Below are 24,821 nucleotides of genomic sequence, written 5' to 3' on the forward strand. Positions count from 1 at the left end.
CAGAGGAGCAGGAAGGCTGACGTTCAGAAATCCCATTTCTGAAGAAGGGTCTAGGCCCGAAACGTCAGCCTTCCTGCTCCTCTGATGCTGCTTGGCCTGCTGTGTTCATCCAGCTCTACACCTTGTTATCCCTTGGTGCTTAGGCACCTGCTTTACAATAATAAAATAAGCCCAAAGCTATTATTGGCGAATGCTTTCTCAACCCTTTTGAAGCATTGTGCTAATCATTGTCAAGCTGGCAATTAGCAGCCTTTTATTCTCACCTTCGAGGCAGTCACATCACAATTGAACACCTGCAACCGGAGTAGTGAGTTTTTAAAAAATCTTTTCTGCACATTAACCACAAGTGGTGAAAATGTTCCGCAGGAGAGCAACAGCAAGGTAGTTCAGAAGTCACAGGTTAATTCTGCAATTGAAATTACAGAGTTTTGCCTTAGAGATAGTCATACTTCTGTTCAGAGTAACTTGAAAGGATTATGATTGGTTCAATTTACTGTCCATTAAAGAAGAGTTTTCAAGCAGGTGGACTCATTATGCAAATAATTAACCAACAAGTTTGACACAGCTCCTGTCAGAATGCCTCCTACCTGCCAAACTAAAGGAAGTACTAAAAACAGAAGTTGCTGGAAAAGCTCAGCAGGTCTGGCAGCATCTGTGAAGAGAAATCAGAGTTAACATTTCGAGTCAGGTGAGCCTTCCTCAGAACTTCTGGGTTTTTGTTTGTTTCTGATTTGCAGCATCTGCAGTTCTTTTGGTTTTTATAAAGGAAGTACTAACTGCAGTTTGGGATAAAGCGTCACCTGGTACCATCCAGTCCCTCAGAGTGAGAGTTGCTCTTCAGCAGCAAATAACTTGGCCAAAAAAGAAAAATAAGGGACTAAGAATAGTTCTTGAAAATTTATTGGATTTTGGACAGCAATTACATGCATGTTTAGTATTTGGCATCTGTCTGAGATAAAATGTTTAGTTGCGTTGCCAGGGAGAACTGTATTCCTAAGACAATAGTAAAGGTTAACAAAAAGAATTAGCAGAACTGGAATTTAACATGACCCAGTATCGAAATAACTATCCATATTTAATTTGGTACACTGAGCCAAATTCTGTTTGCTGCAGAGAAAGTATTGAAAAAAAATATCTGAATACAGACTGAAATCGGTGCTGAAGATGCAGTTCAGAATAGTTCACTCCTTTGTGGATACGAAATATTGCATGGTATACCAGTTGCAGCAGGCTTGTTTCCTTGAATAAAATACATTCAAAGCATTGTAATTTAATCCCTATCTCTATTGCAGAGTCATCATTGAATATTTTTTTCTATAAATTTGTTCTTAGGATGTAGGCAAGGCAGCATTCATTTAACATCTTCAGTTGCGCTGAAAACATTAGTTGTGAATTACACAAAGTGGGCCTGGAGACACATGTCAGCTAAATCTGCAAAATTTAGCTTTTTGCAACAATTTGACAGCTTTCATTAGAAATTTTTTATCCCTTCGTGATAACCTACATATTACCTTGTTAATTAAATTAATTTTCGTCTACACCCCCAATTCTCCTGGTGAAATAGGCCTATTTTTCAGGTTTGTAGTCAGTTTATCAGAGTGATACAGCATACTTCTCCTCTTGAATATAAATAGAATATTTGAACAAGTCAGTGAAGGTTGAAAACAGGCCATGGTTATAACCCCAACTTATATAGGTAAAGCATAATGAAATGAAACCTGCCTGTACAGAAGCGTAGTGTTCTAACTGAAAGACCTAACAAAACATTTTGCGTCTTTAAAAAAAAAAACAAATTCAGCAAAGTTTAGTTCTAATCCATTCTCTCCTGGAGGACAGCTCTTGTTTGGGAACCTTATTTTTGTTTTGGAAATTTTCTGAGATATTTGAGAACATAGATTTTAAAGTGAAGGGAAAATGGATTTTAATTTGAGTCCTGTGAAGGTCTGACATTTTTTTTAAAAGATCAGAAAGTCACTTTGAACATGAGTTTGAATAGCATCTACAAAAAGTCATGTGATTTCAGCTATGTGACCAGCAAGCCACATGGGGAGACAATTGCTGAATTGAGTTTTTATTTATTGAGCCAGAAATGACTTCATGCAGGGGAAAGGGCCATAACAGCAGAGGTGTCATGTCAAGCAGTCATGTCAAAGAAGGAGTCCAGAGGTTCTTGGAGATCAGTGAGAAGAAATGTTCAGAAACCTCTTATCTATTTCAATAGTTACGTCATCAAAAAAATTCCAGTTTGTTCAGCATGACTTGCTTTTCAAAAACCCATGCTGACTTTGACTGATCTTTTTAATGTTTTCCAGATGTTCCGTTATCACATCTGAGACTCCAGGCAATCTCATTACCACCTTCTCAAGGGCATTTAGAGATGGCCAACAGATGCTGGCCTTGCAACTAATATCCATAACCTTCTAGAAAGAAATATTGTTGTCCCCCTACATAAAGTCAGCATCAGAGATTAAGACATCCTATTAGTCTACTGAAGACACAAGTTTAAGGAACCCATGTTAGGTGGTAGTGAGTTGAATTAGCAGTTTATTTTAAGGGCCCCAGGAGAGAAGTTAACTGAAGAAAATAACATTTCTTGAAAACGAACTAATTGCAGCCTTTCCAGCTGAGCAAGAAGCCTTCAGGTGGAGATAGGGGTGACTGTTCACTGAGGTTTCAGTGTCTGCAAGGATATTGCTACAAACAAATGGATCAATCTTTGTAGCCGATGTTTGCAAGGAGATCTTTCAAATTCACCTTGTCAAGTGTAATGTAGTTTGTGCTTTTCTTTTGTGTAATTTTTTATGTTCTTTTGTTAAAAGTGTATTGGCAGCCTCTGTGAATATGTTCAGTGTCTGACTTCCATGGTAAACAAAAAATAAATCCTGCTCCTCTGATGCTGCTTGGCCTGCTATGTTCATCCAGCTCCACACCTTGTTATGGTTTATCAATCCAGGTTCCACTCTGGGATTTGACTTGTTCAGTATTGCTGGGAGATGAAGTCATAACAAGAGGTAGAAATTGTCAGTTTGATTAGAAGCCATAATACCAGTGCTTGCGCACAACTGAATGAAATAAATTCCTTTTTACTGTAAATTGCACAGTATAATTTGTTCATACTGCAAAAATAAACAATTGTTTAGAGCACAGTCAAACTGTTTGGTTCCTGAGAGGCCCGAGTTGGTATCTGACAAATTTCAAAGGCATTTGTTGCCACTTATACTTGATTGTCCCTAGAAACTTTTGCCTCTGCCTCCAGTAAATTTCTTAACCATCACCTTCCAAACCTGCAAGCACTACACCCAAAAGCAGCAGGTGCACGGAAAAATCGCCAAGTTCCTCTCCAAGTCCCACACCATTCTAACTTGTATCTAACTATAATCACCATTACTTTGCTGTTGCTCATTCAAAAACGTGGAGTCATAACAGCATTTTGGGTGGACCTTTACCGCACAGATTTCAGCAGTTAAACAAGGAGCAGAAGTAGGCCATTCGGCCCTTTGAATTTTCTCCACCATTCACAGGATCATGGCTGATCCACAATCTTAATGCTGTATTCCTGCTTTTTCCCTTGAATCCTTTAAAATCTAGAAATATTTCTTGAATGTATGTAGTGACTTGGACTCTGCTGCCTTCTATGATTCAAATGAAGGAAGATTTCCTCCTCTTAGTCTGAAATTGTCAAGTCTGTATCCTGAGACTGTCCCCTTATTCTAGATGGGGGCAGCACGGTGACTCAGTAGTTGGCACTGTGAGGTCGCAGTGCTAGGGACCCAGGTTCGATTCCACCCTCGAGTGACTGTCTGTGTGGAGTTTGCAAATTCTCCCTGTGTCTGCTTGGGTTTCCTCTAGGTGCTCCGGTTTCCTCCCACAGTCCAAAGATGTGCAGGCTAGGTGGACTGGCCATGCTAAATTGCCCATAGTGTTCAGGGCTGTGTAGATAAGGTGGGTTATAGGGGAATAGGTCAGTGTGGACTTGTTGGGCCAAAGGGCATGTTTCCACACTGTAGAGATTCACTGATCTGTGAACCAGGGAAAACATCCACCCTGCATCCAATCTGTCCGGCTCCCTTTCATTTCCTAAACTCGAATGAATAAAGACCTAGTCGAACCTCAGGGCAGTCTTGCATCATCAGCCGAATGAACCTCCACTGTGCTCTGTCTGTAGCAAGTATAACCTTTGTAATATCAGGAAGCCAAAACTTCATGCAGTTCTCTAGATGTGATCTTACCAAGGCCCTGCAAAGCTGCAGTAAGACATCCTTATTTCAGATCAAATCCTATTGTGAATGAAGGCCAATACAGTATTTGTCTTAACTGCTTGCTGCATCTGCCTGTCTACTTTCACTGAGCAGTGTACAAGGACATCTAGATCTCTTTGTACATCCACACTACCCCTCAAAATACCACTATTTAAATAATGTTCTTCCTTTCTGTTTGTAACACCAAAAGTGTATAATTTCACATTAAGTCATGTTTTGCTGCATCTGCTGTTTTTGCCTGCTCCCTCATCTAAATCACATTGAAGCCTTCTTGCCACCTCCACATGACTCTCAATTCTGTCTAGTTTTGTGTAATCAGCAAACTTGGAAATGTTCCATTTAGTTCCCTCACCCACGTCATTTATATTTTTTGTGATTAGCTGGGGCCCTGAAATTGATCCTGTGGCATCCCACTAGTCACTGCCTGCCACTTGGAAAAAGACCCATTTATTCCCACTCGTAGTTTCCTGTCTGTCAACCAAGTCTCAATCCATGCTGATATGTTACCCTGTCCAATGTGCTTTAACTTTGCCCACTAATCTCTAATCAAAAGCCTACTGAAAATTCAAATGGACAACAACCACTGATTCTCCCTTATCTATTTCAATAGTTACATCATCAAAAAAATTCCAGTTTGTTCAGCATGATTTGCTTTTCAAAAGCCCACTCTGACTTTAGAGATAGTAGGAACTGCAGATGCTGGAGAATCTGAGATAACAAGGTGTAGAGCTGGATGAACACAGCGGGCCAAGCAGCATCATAGGAGCAGGAAGGCTGACGTTTCGGGCCTAGACCCTTCTGATGAAGGATCTAGGCCCAAAACGTCAGCCTTCCTGCTCCTATGATGCTGCTTGGCCCACTCTGACTTTGACTGATCTTTTTAATGTCTTCCAAATGTTCTGTTATCACATCTGAGACTCCAGGCAATCTCATTACCACCTTCTCAAGGGCATTTAGACATGACCAATAGATGCTGGCCTTGCAACTAATATCCATAAACTGCGAATGAATAGAAAGAAATATTGTTGTCCCCTACATAAAGCTGATTTATATTGTGGTGGAATTGATGCCTTTTATAGTGCTTCATAGAAATATTGTTATGTCTTGTATCGTCTTTAGTTACATCTACCTCTCTTCCTTTTCTTCTTCCACAGCAATGTACTTTGGTAGCATTGCTCTCTGACAAAAAGAATCCTGTAGTTTACTATTTATTTATACAGTTTGATATGTACATGTTTAAATTCATTGTAGTAATTTTAAATTAAAGTAAAATGTTCTCTTTTAGATTTGACTGCAGCTGCAAATGTTGTAAAGGATTATCAGTAACGCCTTGACCAGTGAAATTTTGCTTTTCTTATCAATTCTTTCTCCTGTTTGGAGAGATGTTAATTTTCAATTCAGTGCTAAATACAGATGAATAGTCTGATTCAACCCACATGGAAAAATTAGACTTAACTTTATTGTCACATGTACTTAAATGAGTACAGTGAAAAGTTTACAAGTCGCCACTTACGGCATCATCTTAACTACAGATTCTTAAGAGCAAATACTTAAGGGGAAAAAATTAGAAAATTAAAGAAATAAAAAGTCCAGTATTGCAGGTGATAGGAATGATTAGAAAATAAAGAAATTAAAAAGGTCAGAATAACAGTCTTTCCGACCCAGTCCACGCCAGCACCTAGCCTCTAGTCCACAACAGGCCTTGACTCCAGACCACGATGGGCTTCGCCTCAAGGCTGTCAAGGCCAGGATACCATTCTGGAATCATCTCGATGTCGGAGGGCCATGCTGGTCTGCTGAGAAACTGCAACACCAGGCCATCAATAGACCACTGGGCTGGGAGACAGCCACACTGGGCCGAGAGTCTGTCACAACTGGCCAAGAGGATGCCACACCAAGGCCATGAGTCCGAGTCCACTCTGAGGCCAGGAGTTCAGAATATCGCTGAGAAGAAACAAGGAAAAGAAAACACAAGAAAAAGAAAGAGTGGAACAAAAGAAAAGAAACGGTGGAGCGGATGAGCTCCAGCTGAGGAATCCTACTCCGCTGCCACCTTTGAATCTCTACTGGGGCTAAACTCTCAATTATTGGAGAGGAAAATAATCCCCTTAATACTCAGCTGAAATGGTGCAGTCTTTCTGTAAAGAGTTCAACATTGAAGACAAATAAGCAAATTCCAAACTCTCAACTCATTATCAAAGTTTTAAGTAAATTTTAGATTAATTTTCTGTTTGCTGTTGTACACAAAAGAATACACTATGAATATGCCTAAATGTTCATAACATGGTCAATAAACTAGTTTAATAAGGAGGAAATAAACTTGTCTTTTATATAACGTGTTTGATTTATTAGGGATGATGTGTTGATTAAATCAGCTGACGAGCTTCAATAACCTCCTAAAAACATCGCCTTGTCACCAGTAGCGACTTCTGTACATTTGAAACAAAACCATTTACCTAGAAATGAAGTATGTTATCGCTAATAATCTCCCATTCTATGTCCAGACAAAGAGGTGGCAATGCCACTGTTCAGAAATCTTTGAATCCCTATGAAATTTTATTTTTATCTTTTGTTACCTGTTGTGTTACTGATACTACAGAGCTATTGTAGTGGAACCATTGCAGGCAATTCCTTTTGATCCAGCTTATGTGTAGTTTTATTCTAAGGAAAAGAGTTATGTATAAGCTGTTTTGTAACCAGAATTAAAAATGGCATTAAAGGCACAGTTCAATTATTGCTTATAAATCTGATTGATTCTTGTGTATGGATATCTCTTAGTCGAAGTACTTACTAATTATATAATAATTTCTCCATTCTATGTTTCAATGGCTAAAATAAATATTAGAAATGTCTTAATAAAAGCCGAAAGAACTGCGGATGCTATAAATCAGGAACAAAAACAGAAGTTGCTGGAAAAAGCTCAGCAGGTCTGGCAGCATCTGTGAAGAAAAAATCAAAGTTAATGTTTTGGGTCTGGTGACCCTTCCTCAGAACTGTCTTCATTAGAAGTGTCTTCTTTTGTTTCGGAAAATCTGAAAATGAATCGGTAGCATTTTACATTTAATGACACACATTTCACTAAAGACATTGACCTGCTTTGTGCACTCATAGCTAGTATTATTTCTTTGTAAATGTTCTTTTGCTGAGTTGGTTATTCAAGAAGGTGTGTAGGGGACATAAAAAAGCTGATGATGTACTGCAATCTCCAGTTTAAAGTTAATTTCAAATAGGGCAAGGACAGCCAGAAATAACCAAATTATATTTTATTGGTAAGTTCCAAAGTTAGTTTTTTCATTGCAGCTCTGAAGGACAAGACTTGCACAATTGATACCAAGTCAGTTGATCCACTATGCTGACAGCTGTGTGGAAGTCTAGGTTCATTGGTTTTGATCTAAATTGCCAAAATAAATTATGATTTATATGCATTTTTAAATTAAAATTACTCTGAGCCAAGGAGAGAAAAAGATAACGTTGGGTGAGAAAATGCAGCATAAATTGTCAATTTGTTACATTGTTTTGGGTTGTCAGTGAAAATGACTGTTGTCTATTCAAGATGTTCAAACTACATTGATATCTGCCCTTCTGACTTCTATTCAGAAATCAATTATTCGCACTTGTTTCCTTTCATTAGGGAAATGTACTATTTAAACTTTACAATGCCACACAATCATTGTTGTAACAAATGAGCTTTCCAATGATGTGTAAGTTACAGAAAAACATTTTGAGAAAGCATCTGGTGTTACTTATGCAAGTGCTGGCAAAGCTTAAATTGATTAAGTACAATTTTTATAAAGTCTTTTTTTTAATAAAAGAAACGTGTAATTTCCTCTAAGCTTAATTGTACCTTTCTGTAAATTTATTATTGACTTTACACATCTAATTAAGCTGGGCTACTCACTTTCCTTTCACTTGGTATCTGTGCCCAAAAGGGCAAAGTGCATGGTATGAAGCATGATTCTTGCAAATACCCTTATGCCTGAAGACGCAGAATGTGGAATTGAATTTAGAATAAAAGTTCTCATCTGCAAGCTCTAAGCTTTAGATGTAAATTGAGTTTAGACAACATCAATTAGTTTTCTTCAGGGACTTTCATCAGAAGCACAAAGCAGTTCATAATTTAGTACTCTGGAAATCTTGTTGAAAGAGCCATAAACATAACATGCTGCAGATGACAATGTAGCATAGAAGTGTTGCCCTTCTGAAGTTGGAGTCAAAAGTACAATATTGGAACAATTCAGAGTCCTGACCTAGGGGTGTTAAATAATAATTCTAGATACAAAAGAAAGCTGTTCCACTGCCCTGTACGAACATCCCTCACCTTGGTGTAAACTAAAATGACACTGAAAGTTTTCTCAGTCTCCTGGATTTTGAACAGAAATGACCACAGCCCCCCCTCCAACCTCTAACATTTGTCTATGCCCTACTCTATTTTCCTGCACACCAGCATCCCCCTTCAAATTCTCCCAAACACCATGATTCTTTGTTTTATTTGTTTGTGGGATGTGGGCGCCACTGGCTGGCCAGCATTTAATGCCTGTTCCTAGTTGCCCTTGAGAAAGTAGTGGTGAGCTGCCTTCTTGAACTGCTGCAGTCCACCTGCTGTGGGTTGACCCACAATACCATTAGGGAGAGAATTCCTGGATTTTAACCCAGTGACAGTGAAGGAACAGCGATGTATTTCCAAGTCAGGATGGTGAATGACCTGGAGGGGAACTTGCAGGTTCCCATGTTTTTGCTGCCCTTGTCCTTCTAGTTGGAAGTAGTCACCGGACCTGAAATGTTAACTCTGATTTATTTTATTTTTTTTTTTTTTACAGATGCTGACAGACCTGCTGAGCTTTTCCAGCAACTTCTGCTTTTGTTCGAGGTTTGGAAGTGTTTGGAAGGTCTGAGGATCTTTGGTGAATTTCTGCAGTGTACCTTGTAGATAGTACACACTGCTGCAACTGAGATTCGGTGGTGAAGAGACCAGATGCTTGTGGATGTAGTGCTAATCAAGCTCGCTGCTTTGTCCTGGATGGTATCAAGCTGCTTGAGTGTTGTTGGAGCTAATGGGGAGTATTCCATCACACTCCTGACTTGTGCCTTGTAGATGGTGGACAGGCTCATCAGGAGGTGAGTTACTCACCACAGTGTTCCTAACCTCTGATCTGCTCTTGTAGCCACTGTGTTTATGTGGCGAGTCCAGTTGAGTTTTTGGTCAATGATAACCCCCAGGATGACACCATTGAATGTCAAGGAGTGGTGGTTAGATTGTTTCTTGTTGGTGATGGTCATAGCCTGGCATTTGTGTGGCATGAATATTACTTGCCACTTACCATCCCAAGCCTGGATATTCTCCAGATTTTGTTGCATGTGAACATGGACTGCATCAGTATCTGAGGAGTCACGAATTGTGAACATTTGTGCAATCATCAGCGAACATCCCCACTTCTGACCTTATGATGGAGGGAAGGTCATTGATGAAGCAGCTGAGATGGTTGGGCCAAGGACACTACCCTGAGGAACTCCCGCTGCGATATCCTGGAGCAGAGATGGTTGACCAACAACTATGACCATCTTCTTATGTTCTAGGTGCGACTCCAACCACCGGAGAGTTTGCACCCTGATACCCATTGATTCCAGTTTTGCCAGGGCTCCTTGATGCCACACTTGGTCGAATGCAGCCTTGATGTCAAGGGCATCACTCTCACCTCACTTCTAGAATTCAGCTGTTTTTCCATATTTGAACCAAGGCTGCGATGAGGTCCAGAACTAATGGCCCAGGCAGAACCCAAAATGGGTATCAATGAACAGGCAGAGCAGCTGCCACTTGATAGTGCTATTGATGACACCTTCCATCACTTTACTGATGATCGAGAGTAGACCGATGGGGCGGTAATTGACCGGTTTGGATTTGTCCTGTTTTTTATGTGCAGGATGTATCTGGGCAATTTTCCACATTGTTGTGTATGTGCCAGTGTTGTAACTGTATTGGAACAGCTTGGCTAGGGGAATGACAAGTTCTGGAACTTGAGGCCTCATTATTATTGCCAGAAAGTCGTCAGGACCCATTGCCTTTTCAGTATTCAGTATCTCCAACCATTTCTTGATATCATGTGGAGTGAATTGAGTTGGCTAAAGACTAGTATCTGTAATGCTGGGGACCACTGGAGGAGGCCGAAATGGATCATCCACTCGGCACTTCTGGCTGAAGATTGATGCAAATGCTTCAGTCTTATCTTTTACACTGATGTGCTCGGCTCTTCTATCATTGAGGATGGGGATTTTGTGGAGGCTTCTCCTTCAGTGAGGCTATATTTATCTGTCAGTGTTTAACTATCCACCACCATTCATGGCTGGATGTGGCAGGATTGCAGAGCTTAGATATGATCTGTTGGTTGTGGAATCATTTAGCTTTGTCTTTAAGACTTCTGAAAAACTGTCCTCAAACTACTTTTTACATGGTTCTACCAACTTTCCACTTGTTCCATGCATTTCCTGCCACATCCGTCACAAGTATTTGGAATGTGTTCTCAGAAATATCCCTTTGTTTACTGTACTTCTGCAAGAAAGGTAGGAGACAAAATTGCACATGTAATTTTCAGATGCCAGATAAAATTCCAACAAACAGCTTGAAAGAGCCACTGGCATTCCTAGAATTTCCTGTCATTAGAATATAATTTGACCTATTTAAGTTTACCAGACTGATTCCATGGATGGCAGGACTGAAGTATGAAGAGATACTGGATTGTCTAGAAGAATTGGGGTCGGGGGGTTGCGGGGGATGATCTCGTAGAAACCTCTAACAGTACTAGATGGCCACAGAGTTCAGAACCAACGGTCACAGTTGAAGGATGCAGGCTAGGTCATTTAAGACTGAGGTGAAGAGAAATTTCTTCACCCAGAGACTGGTGAGTCTATGGAATTCTCTGCTACAGAAAACAGTTGAGGCCAAAACACTCTGTTTTTGAGAAGGACTTAGATATCATTCTTGGGGCTAAAGGGATCATAGGGTATGGGGAGAATGCGGGAACAGGCCATTGAGTCAGATGATCAGCCATGATCATATTGAATGACAGGGCAGCCTCAAAGGGGCAAATGTCATATACCTGTTTCCTTTTTCTATGTTTCCATGTTTCTGTTCAGTCGTGGTCAGTTAGTGGTTTTGATGTACTGTAGATGAGATGTATTCACCAATTCACTTAAGTAACACCAGAAAATATCATCTAAATTTCGAATCTAGGATTTTTCGGTTAAACACAAAAGTCACACATCAGAAATTCTTCATATTTTGTTACAGATACAATTATTTTATTTAAAAAAGAAAATTCATGTTTAACCTGATCCTTTGAATTTAGAAACAATTTACTGACTTCTAAATGGTCTAAGCATGACCATTACATAAACTCTCACAGGAACTGAATAAGCATTGCTTAGTAATGCTCCATTCCTAATATGCATTATATAGGTGCTCTATATAAATGGTGAAAAGGGAACAGGTAGAGGACATAGAGCGGCATGGTGGCTCAGTGGTTAGCACTGCTGCCTCATGGCGCCAGGGACCTGGGTTCAATTCCACTGCCAGGCGACTGTGTGGAGTTTGCACATTCTTCCCGTGTCTGCGTGGGTTTCCTCTGAGTGCTCCGGTTTCCTACCACAGTCCAAAGATGTGCAGGCTAGGTGAATTGACTATGCTAAATTGCCCGTAGTGTTCAGGGATGTGGGCTATAGGGGAGTGGGTCAGTGTGGACTTGTTGGGCCGAAGGGCCTGTTTCCACACTAGGGATTCTATGATCTGAAAGTCACTGATTTTTTTTTTTTACCAACTGCATAGCTGCTTCTCGCATTTTGTTTTGAGAAAGTTCTGCCAAGTTTTCCAATCTAATAGCAGTGGCTAGGCTTCAGCAATCTAATTTAGTTTGCTGTGAAGTACTTTGAGATGACAAATTTGTTTACACACAGTCTTGTTAACCAACTATTATTATGAGGCCACTCACTGGCCCAGGTCTTGTGGTTAGCTGCAATGTGACAATGCTAAATGCTGACTTCAAAAAATGTCCATCAAGATTGAGTGATCTCTATCATGAGGATTTCATCTTTCTTGATCATTTCATTCTGATGTCAGCAACAGAAGTTATCCATCGTCCAGCAAAAGTGGTATCACCACATTAAAGAAATCTCTGACCGTAAACAAGGTGATTATCCTTTAGTAATTACTTTACAGTTTACACTTTTAAAAAAAAATCATACATGGAATGGAGGCAAAGGCTGAAATATCATAAACTTATTTAGAAAATCCTCAGAATTTTTTTTATCAATGTGGAGAAATTTGACATTCTACAATTACAGAATTTTTTTTCCAAATTGGAGAGGTTGTTTCACATGTATTATGACTTAATAGACCATTAAAAAGTCTTTTACACTTTATTCAGTGAGACAAGTTTTTTTTCAATTTATTTTTACAACGAGCCTAACAGCATGAAAAGTGACTTTCTCATTACATTACATTTTCTAAGGTTTCCTTTTGTGAGGACTTCATCAATGCATCCAGTGGGGAGGAGTGGGGAATCACTAACAGCAGCATCTGGATTTTGAATTTAACTGTACATGAGTTTCAAATAATTTCATAGAATCTCTACTGTGCAGAAGCAGGCCATTCAGCCCATTGAATCCACACTGAACCTCCAAAAAGCATCCCACCCAGATCCACCCTGCCTCCCCCACCCTATTCTTGTAACCCTGCATTTCTCATGGCAAACCCACTTAGTCAGCACTTTGGACACTTTGGGCAATTTATCATGGCAAGTGCACTTAACCTGCACATCTTTGGACTGTGGGAGAACTCCCAGCATCCGGACGAAACCCATACACATGGGGAGAATGTGCAAACTCCACACAGACAGATATCCAAGAGTGGAATTGAACCTCGGTCCCAGGCACTATGAGGCAGCAGTGCTAACTACTGAGCCACCATGCCACCCCTTCATATTGCAAAGATGGCAAGTTTTAACAGTTTTGCTTTCAGTACAGTTGCAACAACCAGCCCATTGTTTCCCTAGAAATAAGTTAACTTGCTTTGGGCAAACAAGCAATTTTCTTTAAACAAAAAAATTTTGTTTTTAAATGCAAGTTATAATTTTTATGAAAATATCAACATCTTATTGTTGCAATTGCAGTTTTTTTTTGTTCATTTTAGCCTGAATGCTGGTGGTATCATTGGAGGCATTACTGAAAAAAAAGTCACTAACTCAATATTGTTGGGGAAAGTTAAATGGATATTTTAGCAGAATACAAGTGATTTAGTATCTGCTATGTGTGTTAATTCATCTCCATCATCTTGTAGAGCTCAGTAAGCATTCCACGCCTCCTAACTTGTGCACGTTAAGCTATCTAGCAATAATTGTATAAATATACATAGGAACAAAAAGGGTTGAGAACTGCACATCTGTTCCAAGCAAAATGAATAACCCTGAAAGCAACATACGTGGAGGTGATCACGATTCTCTGTACTCAATTTCTGAAAGAGCTTGTAATTCTGCCATACTGCTTATTTGTCAGACTAGTGCAAAATTTGACGTTGTTTTATTTATTTTGAAGTATTAAACCAGTACCTGTGTTTGTGCAGTTTTCATAATCAGATTTAGAATTAGTATCTAATCAATGGTGCCAATAAAGGATCGCTATATCATCTTTTCAGTTACACCTTCAGCAGCTCTGCAGCTTCTTTATGTATTTACAGCTCCTTATTTTCATCTTCAGGAACTTAAGAATGGGAGAAGGCCATTCATCCTGTCTCCACATTTAATATGGCTAATCAAAGACTTCAATGCCTCTCATCCACACTGTGCCCATAACCCTTTCTGCTATTGGTAATAATGAACCTGTCAAACTCTGCTTTAAATGTTCTCAAAGACTGAGCTTTCACACCCCTCTGGGGTAGCAAGTTCCAAACATTCTAGACTCCCCAATTTCGGGGAAACATCTTATCTATATATCCCATGTCTATTCCTTTACATATTTTGTGGGTTTCCACGAGATCACCTCTCATACTTTGAAACTCAAGAGAATAGGCCAAATAGAGAAACTCTTCGCCCAATTTGTCCAAGCTCTGTTCAGAGAACAGTCCTGCCATCCTGGGAACAAGTTTGATGAGCCTTTGTTGCACTTCCTCGATCATCATAATATCTTTCCTGAGGTCAAGAGACCAAAACTGCATATAGGACTGCATGTAGGTGCAGTTTAACCAAATTTCTATACAATTAAAGCATGACTTCACTACTCCTGTATTATCATCCTCTTTTATGTTAGCCTCCAGTCCTTTGCCCTCAAGGCCACTCTGGTCCTTTTCAACATTCATATTGTCCATCCACATGCCCTTTAAGAGATACTTTGCATATCTGTTACTCTAACCAAAATGATAACCCAACATTATATTCCATCTACCATGTTTTTGCCCCCTCACTAAGCCTGTCCAAATCCTTCTCAAGCCACTTAACATCTTCCACACAACACACGTTCCTGCTTAGTTTTCTATCATTTGCAAATTTGGAAATCTTATGTTTGGACCCACATCTAAATTGTCGATATATATTGTGAACAGCTGGCGTCCAAGCACTGGGCCTTGTGGTCACACACTGCCAATGCCAGAATGAATCATTCATTCCTACTCTCAGTTTCTGTCTATTAGCCAATCATTACTCCTATCCCATGTGCTTTAATTTTGTTAACAAACCTCCTGTGGGGAAACCTCATCAAAAGCTTTTTGAAAATCCAAGGATACCGCGTCCATCTACACTTTATCAATTTGTTAGCAATATCATCAGAAAACTCCAAGTTCATCAAACACAATTTCACATTTGCAAATTCATGCTGACAAATCAGATACAAAAACAGAAATTGCTGGAAAAACTCAGCAAGTCTGCAAGTATCTGTGGAGAGAAATCAGAGTTAATGTTTTAAGTCCAGTGAAAAGAAAGTCAGAAAAGAACGAAAAGAAAGACCCTTTCTGAAGAAGGGTCTAGACCCGAAACGTCAGCTTTCCTGCTCCTCTGATGCTGCATGGCCTGCTGTGTTCATCCAGCTCTACACCTTGTTATCTCAGATTCTCCAGCATCGGCAGTTCCCACTATCTCTGTAACTAGGAAAAGGTTGGTATTTATGCAGAAGGAGGAGAGGGGTACAGTAAACAATAGGTGGAGATAGAACCCAAAGAAAGTGGACAGACAAAGGAATGAGTAAACACTGAAAGAACGGCAGATGCTGTAAATCCGAACAAAAACAGAAATTGCTGGAAAAGCTCAGCAGGTCTGGCAGCATCTGTGGAGAGAAATCAGAGTTACCATTTTGGGTCCAGTCCCTTGAAGGGTCACCGAAATGTTAACTCTGATTTCTTTTCACAGATGCTGCCAGACTTGCTCACCTCTTCCAGCAACTTCTGTTTGTGTTAAAGGAGGGAGTGAAGTTCAGTCTGGGAAAAATGAATAACTGCTCATGGGGACTGTTAGTAGCTGACAAAGGCTTGTGTATGGTTGCAGCCCATGTAATAACGATTTCTGGTGTGTGGGAGTTGGGGTAAGGACATGGGATAAGGTGCCTCAAGCCCTAAGATTGCTGAACTTGATATCAAGTCCAGAAGGCTACAGAGTTCCCTGGTGGAAACCTTACGCTGAACACTGCGGCAAGCCCGAGAAGAGATGTTGGCCCTTTGAAGAAGGTCACTGGACTTGAAACTTTAACTCTAATTTCTCTCCACAGATACTGACAGACCTGCTGAATGTTTTCTAGCCATTTCTGCTTTTCTTTCTGATTTTACAGCACTTGCAGTTCTTTCAGTTTTTTTGTTTAATGCCTGATTTTTAACTGTGTTCATCTATAATAGATTACAGCATTTTCAGTACTGCTGATATAAGATTAACAAGGTTTCTCTCTTGCTCCTTTCTTAAATAGTGAGTGACATTTTCTTCAAATCCACAGGAATATTTCCAGAATCTATGGAATTTTGAAAGATCGTCACTTATGCAGTTACTATCTCTGTCACCACCTTCTTCAACACTGTGGGATGTAGATCAGGTCCTGGTCTTATCAACTTTCGGGCCTATTAATTTCTCCAGTATGAACCTCCTCACTGATGCACATTTTTTTCAACTCTTAATTCTCCCTAGTCATTTGGATCTCTAATTTTGGAAGATTACTTGTATCTTCCCAAGGGAATCATTTAGCTTTTTTGCCATTTTTTAATTCCCAATCACACATTCTGCTGACACTGCCTATAATGGACCCACATTTGTCTTATCCAAAGTTTTCTTTTTATGTACCTGTAGAAGTTTTTACAGTCCACTTTTATATTTCATTGCTAGATTCCTTTCATATTCATATTCCATTTCTCATTTCCTTAATATTTTCTTGACCATATTCTTAAAAACTTCACAATCCTCCCAATTATTACTTTTTCTCATCATTTTATAAGCCTTTTCTTTAATCTTATACAGCCTTCACTTACTTTGTCAGCTGTAGTTGACTGACCTTTTTTGAGTTTTTGTAGCTTAGCGAATGCACAGTTGCTGTAAGCCACGTGGTCATTCTTTGAAGATTATCTATTGCTTTTCTACATGCCAAGCCTTTTAATGTATTTTCCCAATCCAGCTCAGCCAATTTATGCCTTATACCTTGGTAGTTTCCCTTTTCAAATTGGAATATATTTGCTTCAGATTAAACTACTTCACTTTCAAACAGAATATATATTTCTACCACATTGTGGTCACTTATCCCTAATGGTTTTTTTATAACAAAATTATTAATTAAACATTTTCATTGTATAATGCTGGATATAAAATAGCCTATCCTGTAATCAACTCAACATACTGTTCTAGGATGCCATCCCTAATACACACCAGAAACACCTGCTCCTCAAATTTCATAGGCAATTGATTTAACCAGTCCATATGCGGATTGAAGTCATCCATGATTATTGGATGGCTGTGGTTCATTCTCTTCTGATTGTTTCTTGGGGGTTAGCCTAAGAAAGACATTCAGTTTTTTACTGCTTTGTCCTTTTTCTTCTTTCATGAAGAAACTGTTCATTGGGTGCCAAATAAGATCTTATTCTACGAACTGCTACCCTGCTGTGTCCTGCATTGTAATCGTTGTCCTTTAACAGCTGCAACTGCCTCTCAATTTCCCTCAGAATAGAAGACAAAACAGAAGTGGAAAGCTCTCATGGTGCTGCATCCTGGACTACTACTTCTTCATCTCCAGCTTCCGCTTCCCCCTCAGCGAAAAGTTGTTGTAGATCAGCTGTAGAGAGGTCTTCACAGTGGGAACTCAAGCAGCTCTTCAACATCCTCACTCTGCACTTGTTCAAATCCAACTTGCTTTGCAAGATCAACGCAATGTTCTTTGATTCTTGGGAGCTCCTCTGACAGGTCGAAGCCTTTAAAATCTTGAAAAAGATCTGGGAGAAGCTCCCGCCAAACTGGAAGCAGTCCTTACTGACATCACCCCAGGCCTCCACAATAATATCAGTTGCGTTCTTGATGTTAAAGCTGTTTCAAAATTGAAGAATACATTGCGCATGCTCAGGACAAAGCCTGCGAATCGATCATGTGGTGTCGGCGCATACTCCTCCGTGCACCAATGGAATTGCGTTATAGCTAACACAAGTGTGCGTTTTAGAAATCGCATTCCCCTATTCATCAGTCGCATTATAGCCAATCTGCATTGCTGGATAGCAGAACTGACTGTACTTGACCGCACAATTTTCTCTGACCCAGAGCTGCGAGTGTTGACACATGCCTTGACTGTGAACTGATGAAATGGTTCCTGAAAATATATTGCAATTATTTAATACAGCCTGAAAAGAAGAACAAGTGCCAAGCACTATGTGAAACATTTTAAATTATGCCATAATGTTGCATTTTTCTTCAGAACCTACATTACATGATTAATCAAAGTGTTGAAGATGCTAAAGGAAGGAGAGCAAAATAAGTTTTCTCATTTCAGTTGCAAACATTCTGAAGTATCAGTCTTAATTATGGTATTATCAGTCCCTTTTAACAATGTCCATGATTCTGTAATTATTTTCAGAAGGTATTGAGCTTAATGGTGGACCAGTAAAAGGATATTTCACTGAATATGGATTGCCATTGGAAAGCATAATTATTACAATGAGAACAATAGGTTAATTTTGTTCCCCCCAAAGCTGTCTTTCTATCCTCTTTTCTGTTAATTTATTTTGAACACAATTTTCTAGCATATTGTACTATAGCGTGTATGCATGATATATTAAATTTTACATGCACCTGTTTGTTACAATTACTGCTGAAAGACAAGCAATTGAAGTGCAGCATTCAATTAATCTAGCATGTCAAATAAAAGGCTAATAGTAGTGTTGCTCTTCAGTGACAGCTGTTTCCACAACTTTGTCACGTACTGTAGTTTGTAGCTAACTATAATTATCCTTTTCTTTGCATCGGTTTGTTCCCTTGTGAACAAATTTCACAAAGTTAATTATCTTGTTTTTTTCTGGCTCATTGATGTTACGAGTAGCTTAAAATTCACACTGATTCTTCATCCATTTATTGCACAGTACACTATTACTGTCAACCTGTTCAACAAAGTTGAAAATGTGCTAGCTCATAGAGACATCTTTATAAATTCTCAAACTTCAATATGCACTTTTAATCTTGTAATACATTTGCTTGGTTTAGAAACAGATTGTTATTACTTTGGCAGTGCAAAATGCAAACTGATACATAAAACATCTCCTAACAAGGCTTCAAATATTGTTCAGCCGCAATATATACTTTATGGAAAGAATGAACTTGTAACAGGGGCAGGGTAGAATTGCTTTTCAATTGTAGCTGTGGCAAATGAGGATTATCACATTTGCTTCTGATTTTAAGAATTGTAATTGCAAGATGTTATTGTAAACAAAGAATATATGGTATTGGAAAATCTACACCTGTATAAAGAAAAGGCTTCATTATATTGTAATACCAATATTAACACAGTTATTTCAGCTGTTGTTCTGATAGTATTTGATCAACAGCAACTGAGATTGTTTAAAACAAAAATCCACCAAATTTCACTCATTAGGCTTTGTGGTGTCTTAATGTAGTAACTGGTTATTCATTTCAATTCACAAAATGACACATTTAATTTTAAAATGTTAACATTGATCCATATGTCCATTTGAGTTTGCAATCTGTGTTCTGCATACTGATTGTAAATACTACTGCTCAAGCTCCTCTAATGATGATTCTATTTTAAAGTTGCTCTAACCTTTAATTAATAAACTGCCTAATTGTTTTATTCACCACAATGTTATACCACGTGTATATCACCAGTTTGCCAAAAATCCTTTCTTAAAAAGATCACCAATTTCTTGTAACAAGCAACAGGAAAAAGCCATACAGCCACTTGAGCTAATTCCACCATTCAGTGAAATTATGACTGATCTGTATTCTAAATTCATCCATATTCTTACCATTGCTAACAAAAATCCATCAATCCCAGCTTTGAAATATACTGCCTTTTGTGTGAGTTCCATACTTGTGCCAGTTTTGTGTAAAGAAATCTATCACTTTACCCCCGGTATGGCTCTGATTTTAAGGTTATGTCTCCTTGTTTTATACTCCTTCCAGTAGGAAAAAAGCTTATCCTACATCAATTCCTTCCAAAATGCAGAAATCAAAATCATATCATCCCTCAATCTTCTATAATGCAAGGAATACAAGCCTAGTTTGTATAAGAAGCATACAAACAGCAAGTGATAGATAGCTAAGCGAATCCACAACCAATGAATCATATCTAAGCTATGCAGTCCTGCCATATCTAGTCATGAATGATCATGGACAGTTGAACAACTCACTGGAGGAGGAGGCAGCTCCACAAGCATCCCAATCGTTAATAATGGGGGTGCCTAAAACATCAGTGCAAAAGCGAAGCCTGAAGCACTCACAACAACCTTCCGACAGAAGTGTCGAGTGAATGATCCACTTCTGTGTCCTCCAGTGAGCCCCAATATCACAAATGCCAGTCTTCAGCCAGTTCAATTCACTCCATGTGACAGTGAGAAACAGCTGGAAGAACTGGATAATGCAAAGTTTTGCATCCTGACAACATTCTGGCAATATTACCGAAGGCATGTATTTCAGAACTTGGCCCTTTGCCAAGCTGTTTCAGTACAACTACTACACTTGGATCTACCTGCCAATGTGGAAAATGGCTCAGCTTTGTCACCAAAAGGCAGATCAATATAACCTGGCCAAATGCCAGTCCATAGTGTACTCTCTGTCATCATTAAAGTGATGGAAGGTGTCATCAATCGTGCTATCAAGCAGCAATAAATTGCTGAGTGACGCCCAGTTCGGGTTTCGCTGGGGCCACATGGCTCCTGACCTCGTTGCAATTTTGGTTTAAATATGAACAAAAGAGCTGAATTCCAGGGATGAGGTGAGAGTGTCAGCCCCTGACAGCATAGCTTCATTTGACTGAGCGTGCCAACAAGGAGCCCTAGCAGACGCTGGAGATCATCTTTAGAACAGTTCCAGGGAGGAGTCATATCGGATCAAAATTTTAATTGCTTCACTCTCCACAGATGTTGTCAGACCTGTTAAGTTTCTCCAACACTTTCTGTTTTTATTATAACAAAATCAGTTCTTGTTTTTCATATGCAGTGGTGTTTCTTTGATTTATTTACTGGATGTGGGTGTTGCTGGCCAGGCCAATATTTATTGCCCATCCCCATCCCACTCATTCCAACTATCACTGTGAGTGTCTGTTTGCAATGAGAAAGCGGTGCCATTTGCCCTTGCAATGTACAGAAAATTGTTTATCATCATCTTGCACTGAACTGGGATCTTCCAAGCAGGACACTGCCATTGACCTGTACTGTGAACTGATTCCATACTTGCCAGGTTTGATGGGAAAGTTTGCTGCTGCCATTCCTGTGGAAGAGGATTTTCCTCCTTTCATGGTCTGGATCAGAACCTTTAGCCAGGCATTACTGAACTCTGGGGCCAGCTGCTCACTGAGCTGGGACATCTCCAGGACACAGGGCAACCAACTGTACGCTTACAGCAAGTAAAATGCTGTCTAGCAGACCTCTACGTATGGTGCTCAGACCTTCAAACCCAGAAGGTCCTACTGCAGTTGAAATGTTCCACATGCCAATCCCGTAAGATTCACCATTCCACTCACGTGTATAAATAATAAGCTGAAAATCATGCGATCTTGGAAGTGACAATACCTAATACACTCGAGGCCATAATTAGGATCCAAAACAGAAGATTCCATCCATTAGCTTAGTTTGTCTCTCCATAAATGATGTCTGACCTGCTGAGTATTTCCAGCATTCTCTGTTTTGTTTTAGTTAACCAATTGACGATGCCTAGCATCATACACACAGAATAATGCACTTCTTTAGAAACCTGAGGCTTTCTCACAAATGTAGAGCTCAGATTTTGAATTTTGTATTGATGGACAAAGAAAATATATTTAAAATCTGTTTATAAAATATTTTATGTCTCAGTTTGTACTTTCTTGTTGATAACCCATTCAATTAGTGTGTCCATGTGATTTGATGTAGCCTAACATAATGACATGCAGTCTTATTGGCTTTAATCGTTTGACTGTAACCATTTTGTTTCCCAGGTTGTTATGTTTTTCAGGAAAGATCAGATTACTGGATGTCGGAAGCTGCTTTAATCCATTTTTGAAGTTTGATGAATTTCTAGCTGTTGGCATTGACATTGTGCCTGCAGTGGAGGTACGTTATATAAATATACATATAAACAGTATTTTAGAAATGAACGTGGGTTAGACACAAGCAATTGTTTGGAAGAACAGGACCTGATTGGAGCAGACTAACAGAGATGTTCAGAAGATAGGGCTTGATTTTGATCAACTAGTTGTCTTTTCTGCAGATCTGATTGATAGGGATAAGACAGTGGATGTTCATTAGCTGGATTTCAGAAAGATATTTGACCCTGTCCCAAATAACCTAAGTAAAAACAAGAGTGCTCCGAGGATACGCTAAATTTATAGGCTGAAAAGTACACAGCCAAAACCGATGGTGTGCAAAAACAAAGTTGCTGGAAAAGCTCAGCAGGTCTGGCAGCATCTGTGGAGGAGAAAACAGAGTGTCAGACCCGCTGAGCTTTTCCAGCAACTTTGTTTTTGTTCCTGATTTACAGCATCTGCAGTTCTTTTGGTTTTTACTGATGGTGTGCAGATAATTTTCAAAATGGAAGTGCTGACTGTGAAGTTCCATACAGATTAGAGTTGTAATTAATCTTGTTTATAAACTTTGGGAATCACAGAAAGGATAGGATCTGATCCAAGAGGTTTAAATTAGTAGATGAGTGCAAAATGAGTGCAGTCGCAAATAATACTAATTAATCAATGCACAATAATCCAAATGACATGCTAGGTCAATGAGCAGTGGTTTTGGTTGACGTTCAGACACAAAGGTAAAGCCTATAATCCAAAGAATTATCTTGGCAGAGTTTCTGCTTTGGCTATAGTCAAATTGCTCTCATAATTGTAATAATTTTCTAAAGGTTTTTTTGCCCAAGTTTCCATTCAAACTCGTATGCCTGTTACTAAACACAGGATCTTCTTTATACCATAACAGAGCAGTGTTATAAACATATTCTACAGCTGAAAGTTTTCCTTTATGTTTAAGCGTGGTAAACTTTTGCAATTTTATTAATACAATAAATCTGCATTTTTAATCCTTTCTATCACATGATGAGTCCCATTTTGAACAACTGAAAATAATTTTATTGAACTTTGGTTACCCGTTTAGTAATTTAGTTGATGGATAGTAACTCTTTCTTAGTAGATTATCTTGTAAAACTATTTAAAAATGTTGAAAATTCCTATAGCATCCATGCAGTAAAAAGAAAGGGTGTCATTTTTAAGAGACTTCATGAAGGTCTTTAAGTGAATGCAATTAGTGGAAAGGACCATGGGAGTCAATTCAGTCCAGGAATGCAGCCAGCTTTGTGGGCAGGGCCAGCTACAAGTGAAATGTTTTTAAAGGAGGGCTAGAAGATTTTTTTAAAAATGTAGCTTCTGCTTGATACAATTTGAGTTTGAAGTTTGTCAATCCTTTATACTGATTTGGATGATATCGAACGTGAATCCTGGCAGAAACATTCTTCTACAATTTTTTTTGTTGGATCCAGACATTTTGATAGTCAAAGTCAGAAAACAGCATCATGGCTTTGAAACATCCTTATAGCTGGACATTGATCATTTCAAATGCTTGCTTCTGGGTCAGATTCTCTTTTTAAGAAAAGACAGAGGTTTGACATCTTGGTTTTGGAGCCTTCCATTTGGTGTAATCTTTGTAAAACATCAATGAAACTTCCTCACATTTCACCTTCCCCACCCAGCTTTGCATCGTCCACAAGCTTGGAGGTTCTGTATTATATTTAATTCCCCTATCTAAATCATTAATATATATTGTGACTAGCTGGGGTCCAAGCATTGATCCCTGTGGTACCCTATCGGTCTCTGGCTACACTCAGAAAATAACCTGTTTATTTCTAATGTCAGTTTCCTCTCTGCCAAATAGTTTTCTATCCATGTAAGTATTCTGCCCCTAATCCCATACTTTTTAATTTTACATCCTATCTCTTATGTGGGACCTTATCAAATGCCTTTTGAAAGTCCAAGTAAATCACATCTACTGGTTCTCCTTTATCAACTCCACTAGGTACATCCTCAAAAAGCTCCAGTAGATTTGTCTAGCATGATTTCCCTTTCATATATCCATGCTGACTCTATCCAATCCTGTCACTATTTTCCAAGTGTTCTGCTATTAAATCTTTTGTAATAGACTCTAACATTTTCCCAACTACACAGTAGTCAAACTAATTAGTCCATAGTTCCTTGTTTTCTCTCTACCTCCCTTTTTAAATAATGGAGTTACATTAGCTACCTTCCAATCCATAGGAATTGTTCCAGTGTCTTGAAAGATGACCACCAATATATCCACCATTTCTAGGGTCACCTCTTTAAGTGTTGTGGGATGTACGTTATCGAGCCCTGGGGATTTATCAGCCCACATTAAAGACTCCTGTATTCAAGACTGTAATAATAGAAGTAAATGGCAGACTTGTTAAAGAACACTTTGTATCTGTTTGCATAGTGGAGGTACGGGACAAAATACCAGCAATAAAAGGAAGCTTAAACATCCATTAAAACAATGAACTTAATAGATTTAAGCTAAGAAGAGCAATGATGCTGTGGAATAATCTCCAGAACGTGATCATTTGCACCTCAGAATATTAAAAGAAGTAGGTAGGGAAGTTGCACAAATGTCAACCGGAATTTTCCAGTTTTCTCCTGATTCAGAAATAGTAATTTGAGGTTGGAATTTGAAAATTTAACTCCATTTGGTTAACACGAAGGGCAATAGAGAAATCGGGTAGGAGGCCCATCAGTTCATCATTAATTTTGAGAAGGTTGGTTCACTTCACACAAAATATTAGTGACAACGCTACATCTCTAAGAATTAAATGTAATTTTATGACACAGGTTACTAATTGGTTTGGAGGTAAAAGACAGGAT

The 24,821-nt window shown here is 39.0% G+C and overlaps 1 protein-coding gene across 1 annotated transcript in view; it reads left to right on the plus strand.

The window, feature by feature from the left end:
- Positions 1-24,821, plus strand: part of bmt2 (base methyltransferase of 25S rRNA 2 homolog) — a 77,842-nt gene that overhangs the window by 42,264 nt on the left and 10,757 nt on the right. The window contains exon 4 of the mRNA XM_048607901.1: positions 21,894-22,008. Coding sequence (XP_048463858.1) covers positions 21,894-22,008 — 115 coding nt within the window. The remainder of the gene's footprint in view (positions 1-21,893; positions 22,009-24,821) is intronic.

The sequence above is a fragment of the Rhincodon typus genome, chromosome 18 (genome assembly GCF_021869965.1).
Source record: "Rhincodon typus isolate 14 chromosome 18, sRhiTyp1.1, whole genome shotgun sequence".
In the NCBI taxonomy this organism is placed as follows: domain Eukaryota; kingdom Metazoa; phylum Chordata; class Chondrichthyes; order Orectolobiformes; family Rhincodontidae; genus Rhincodon; species Rhincodon typus.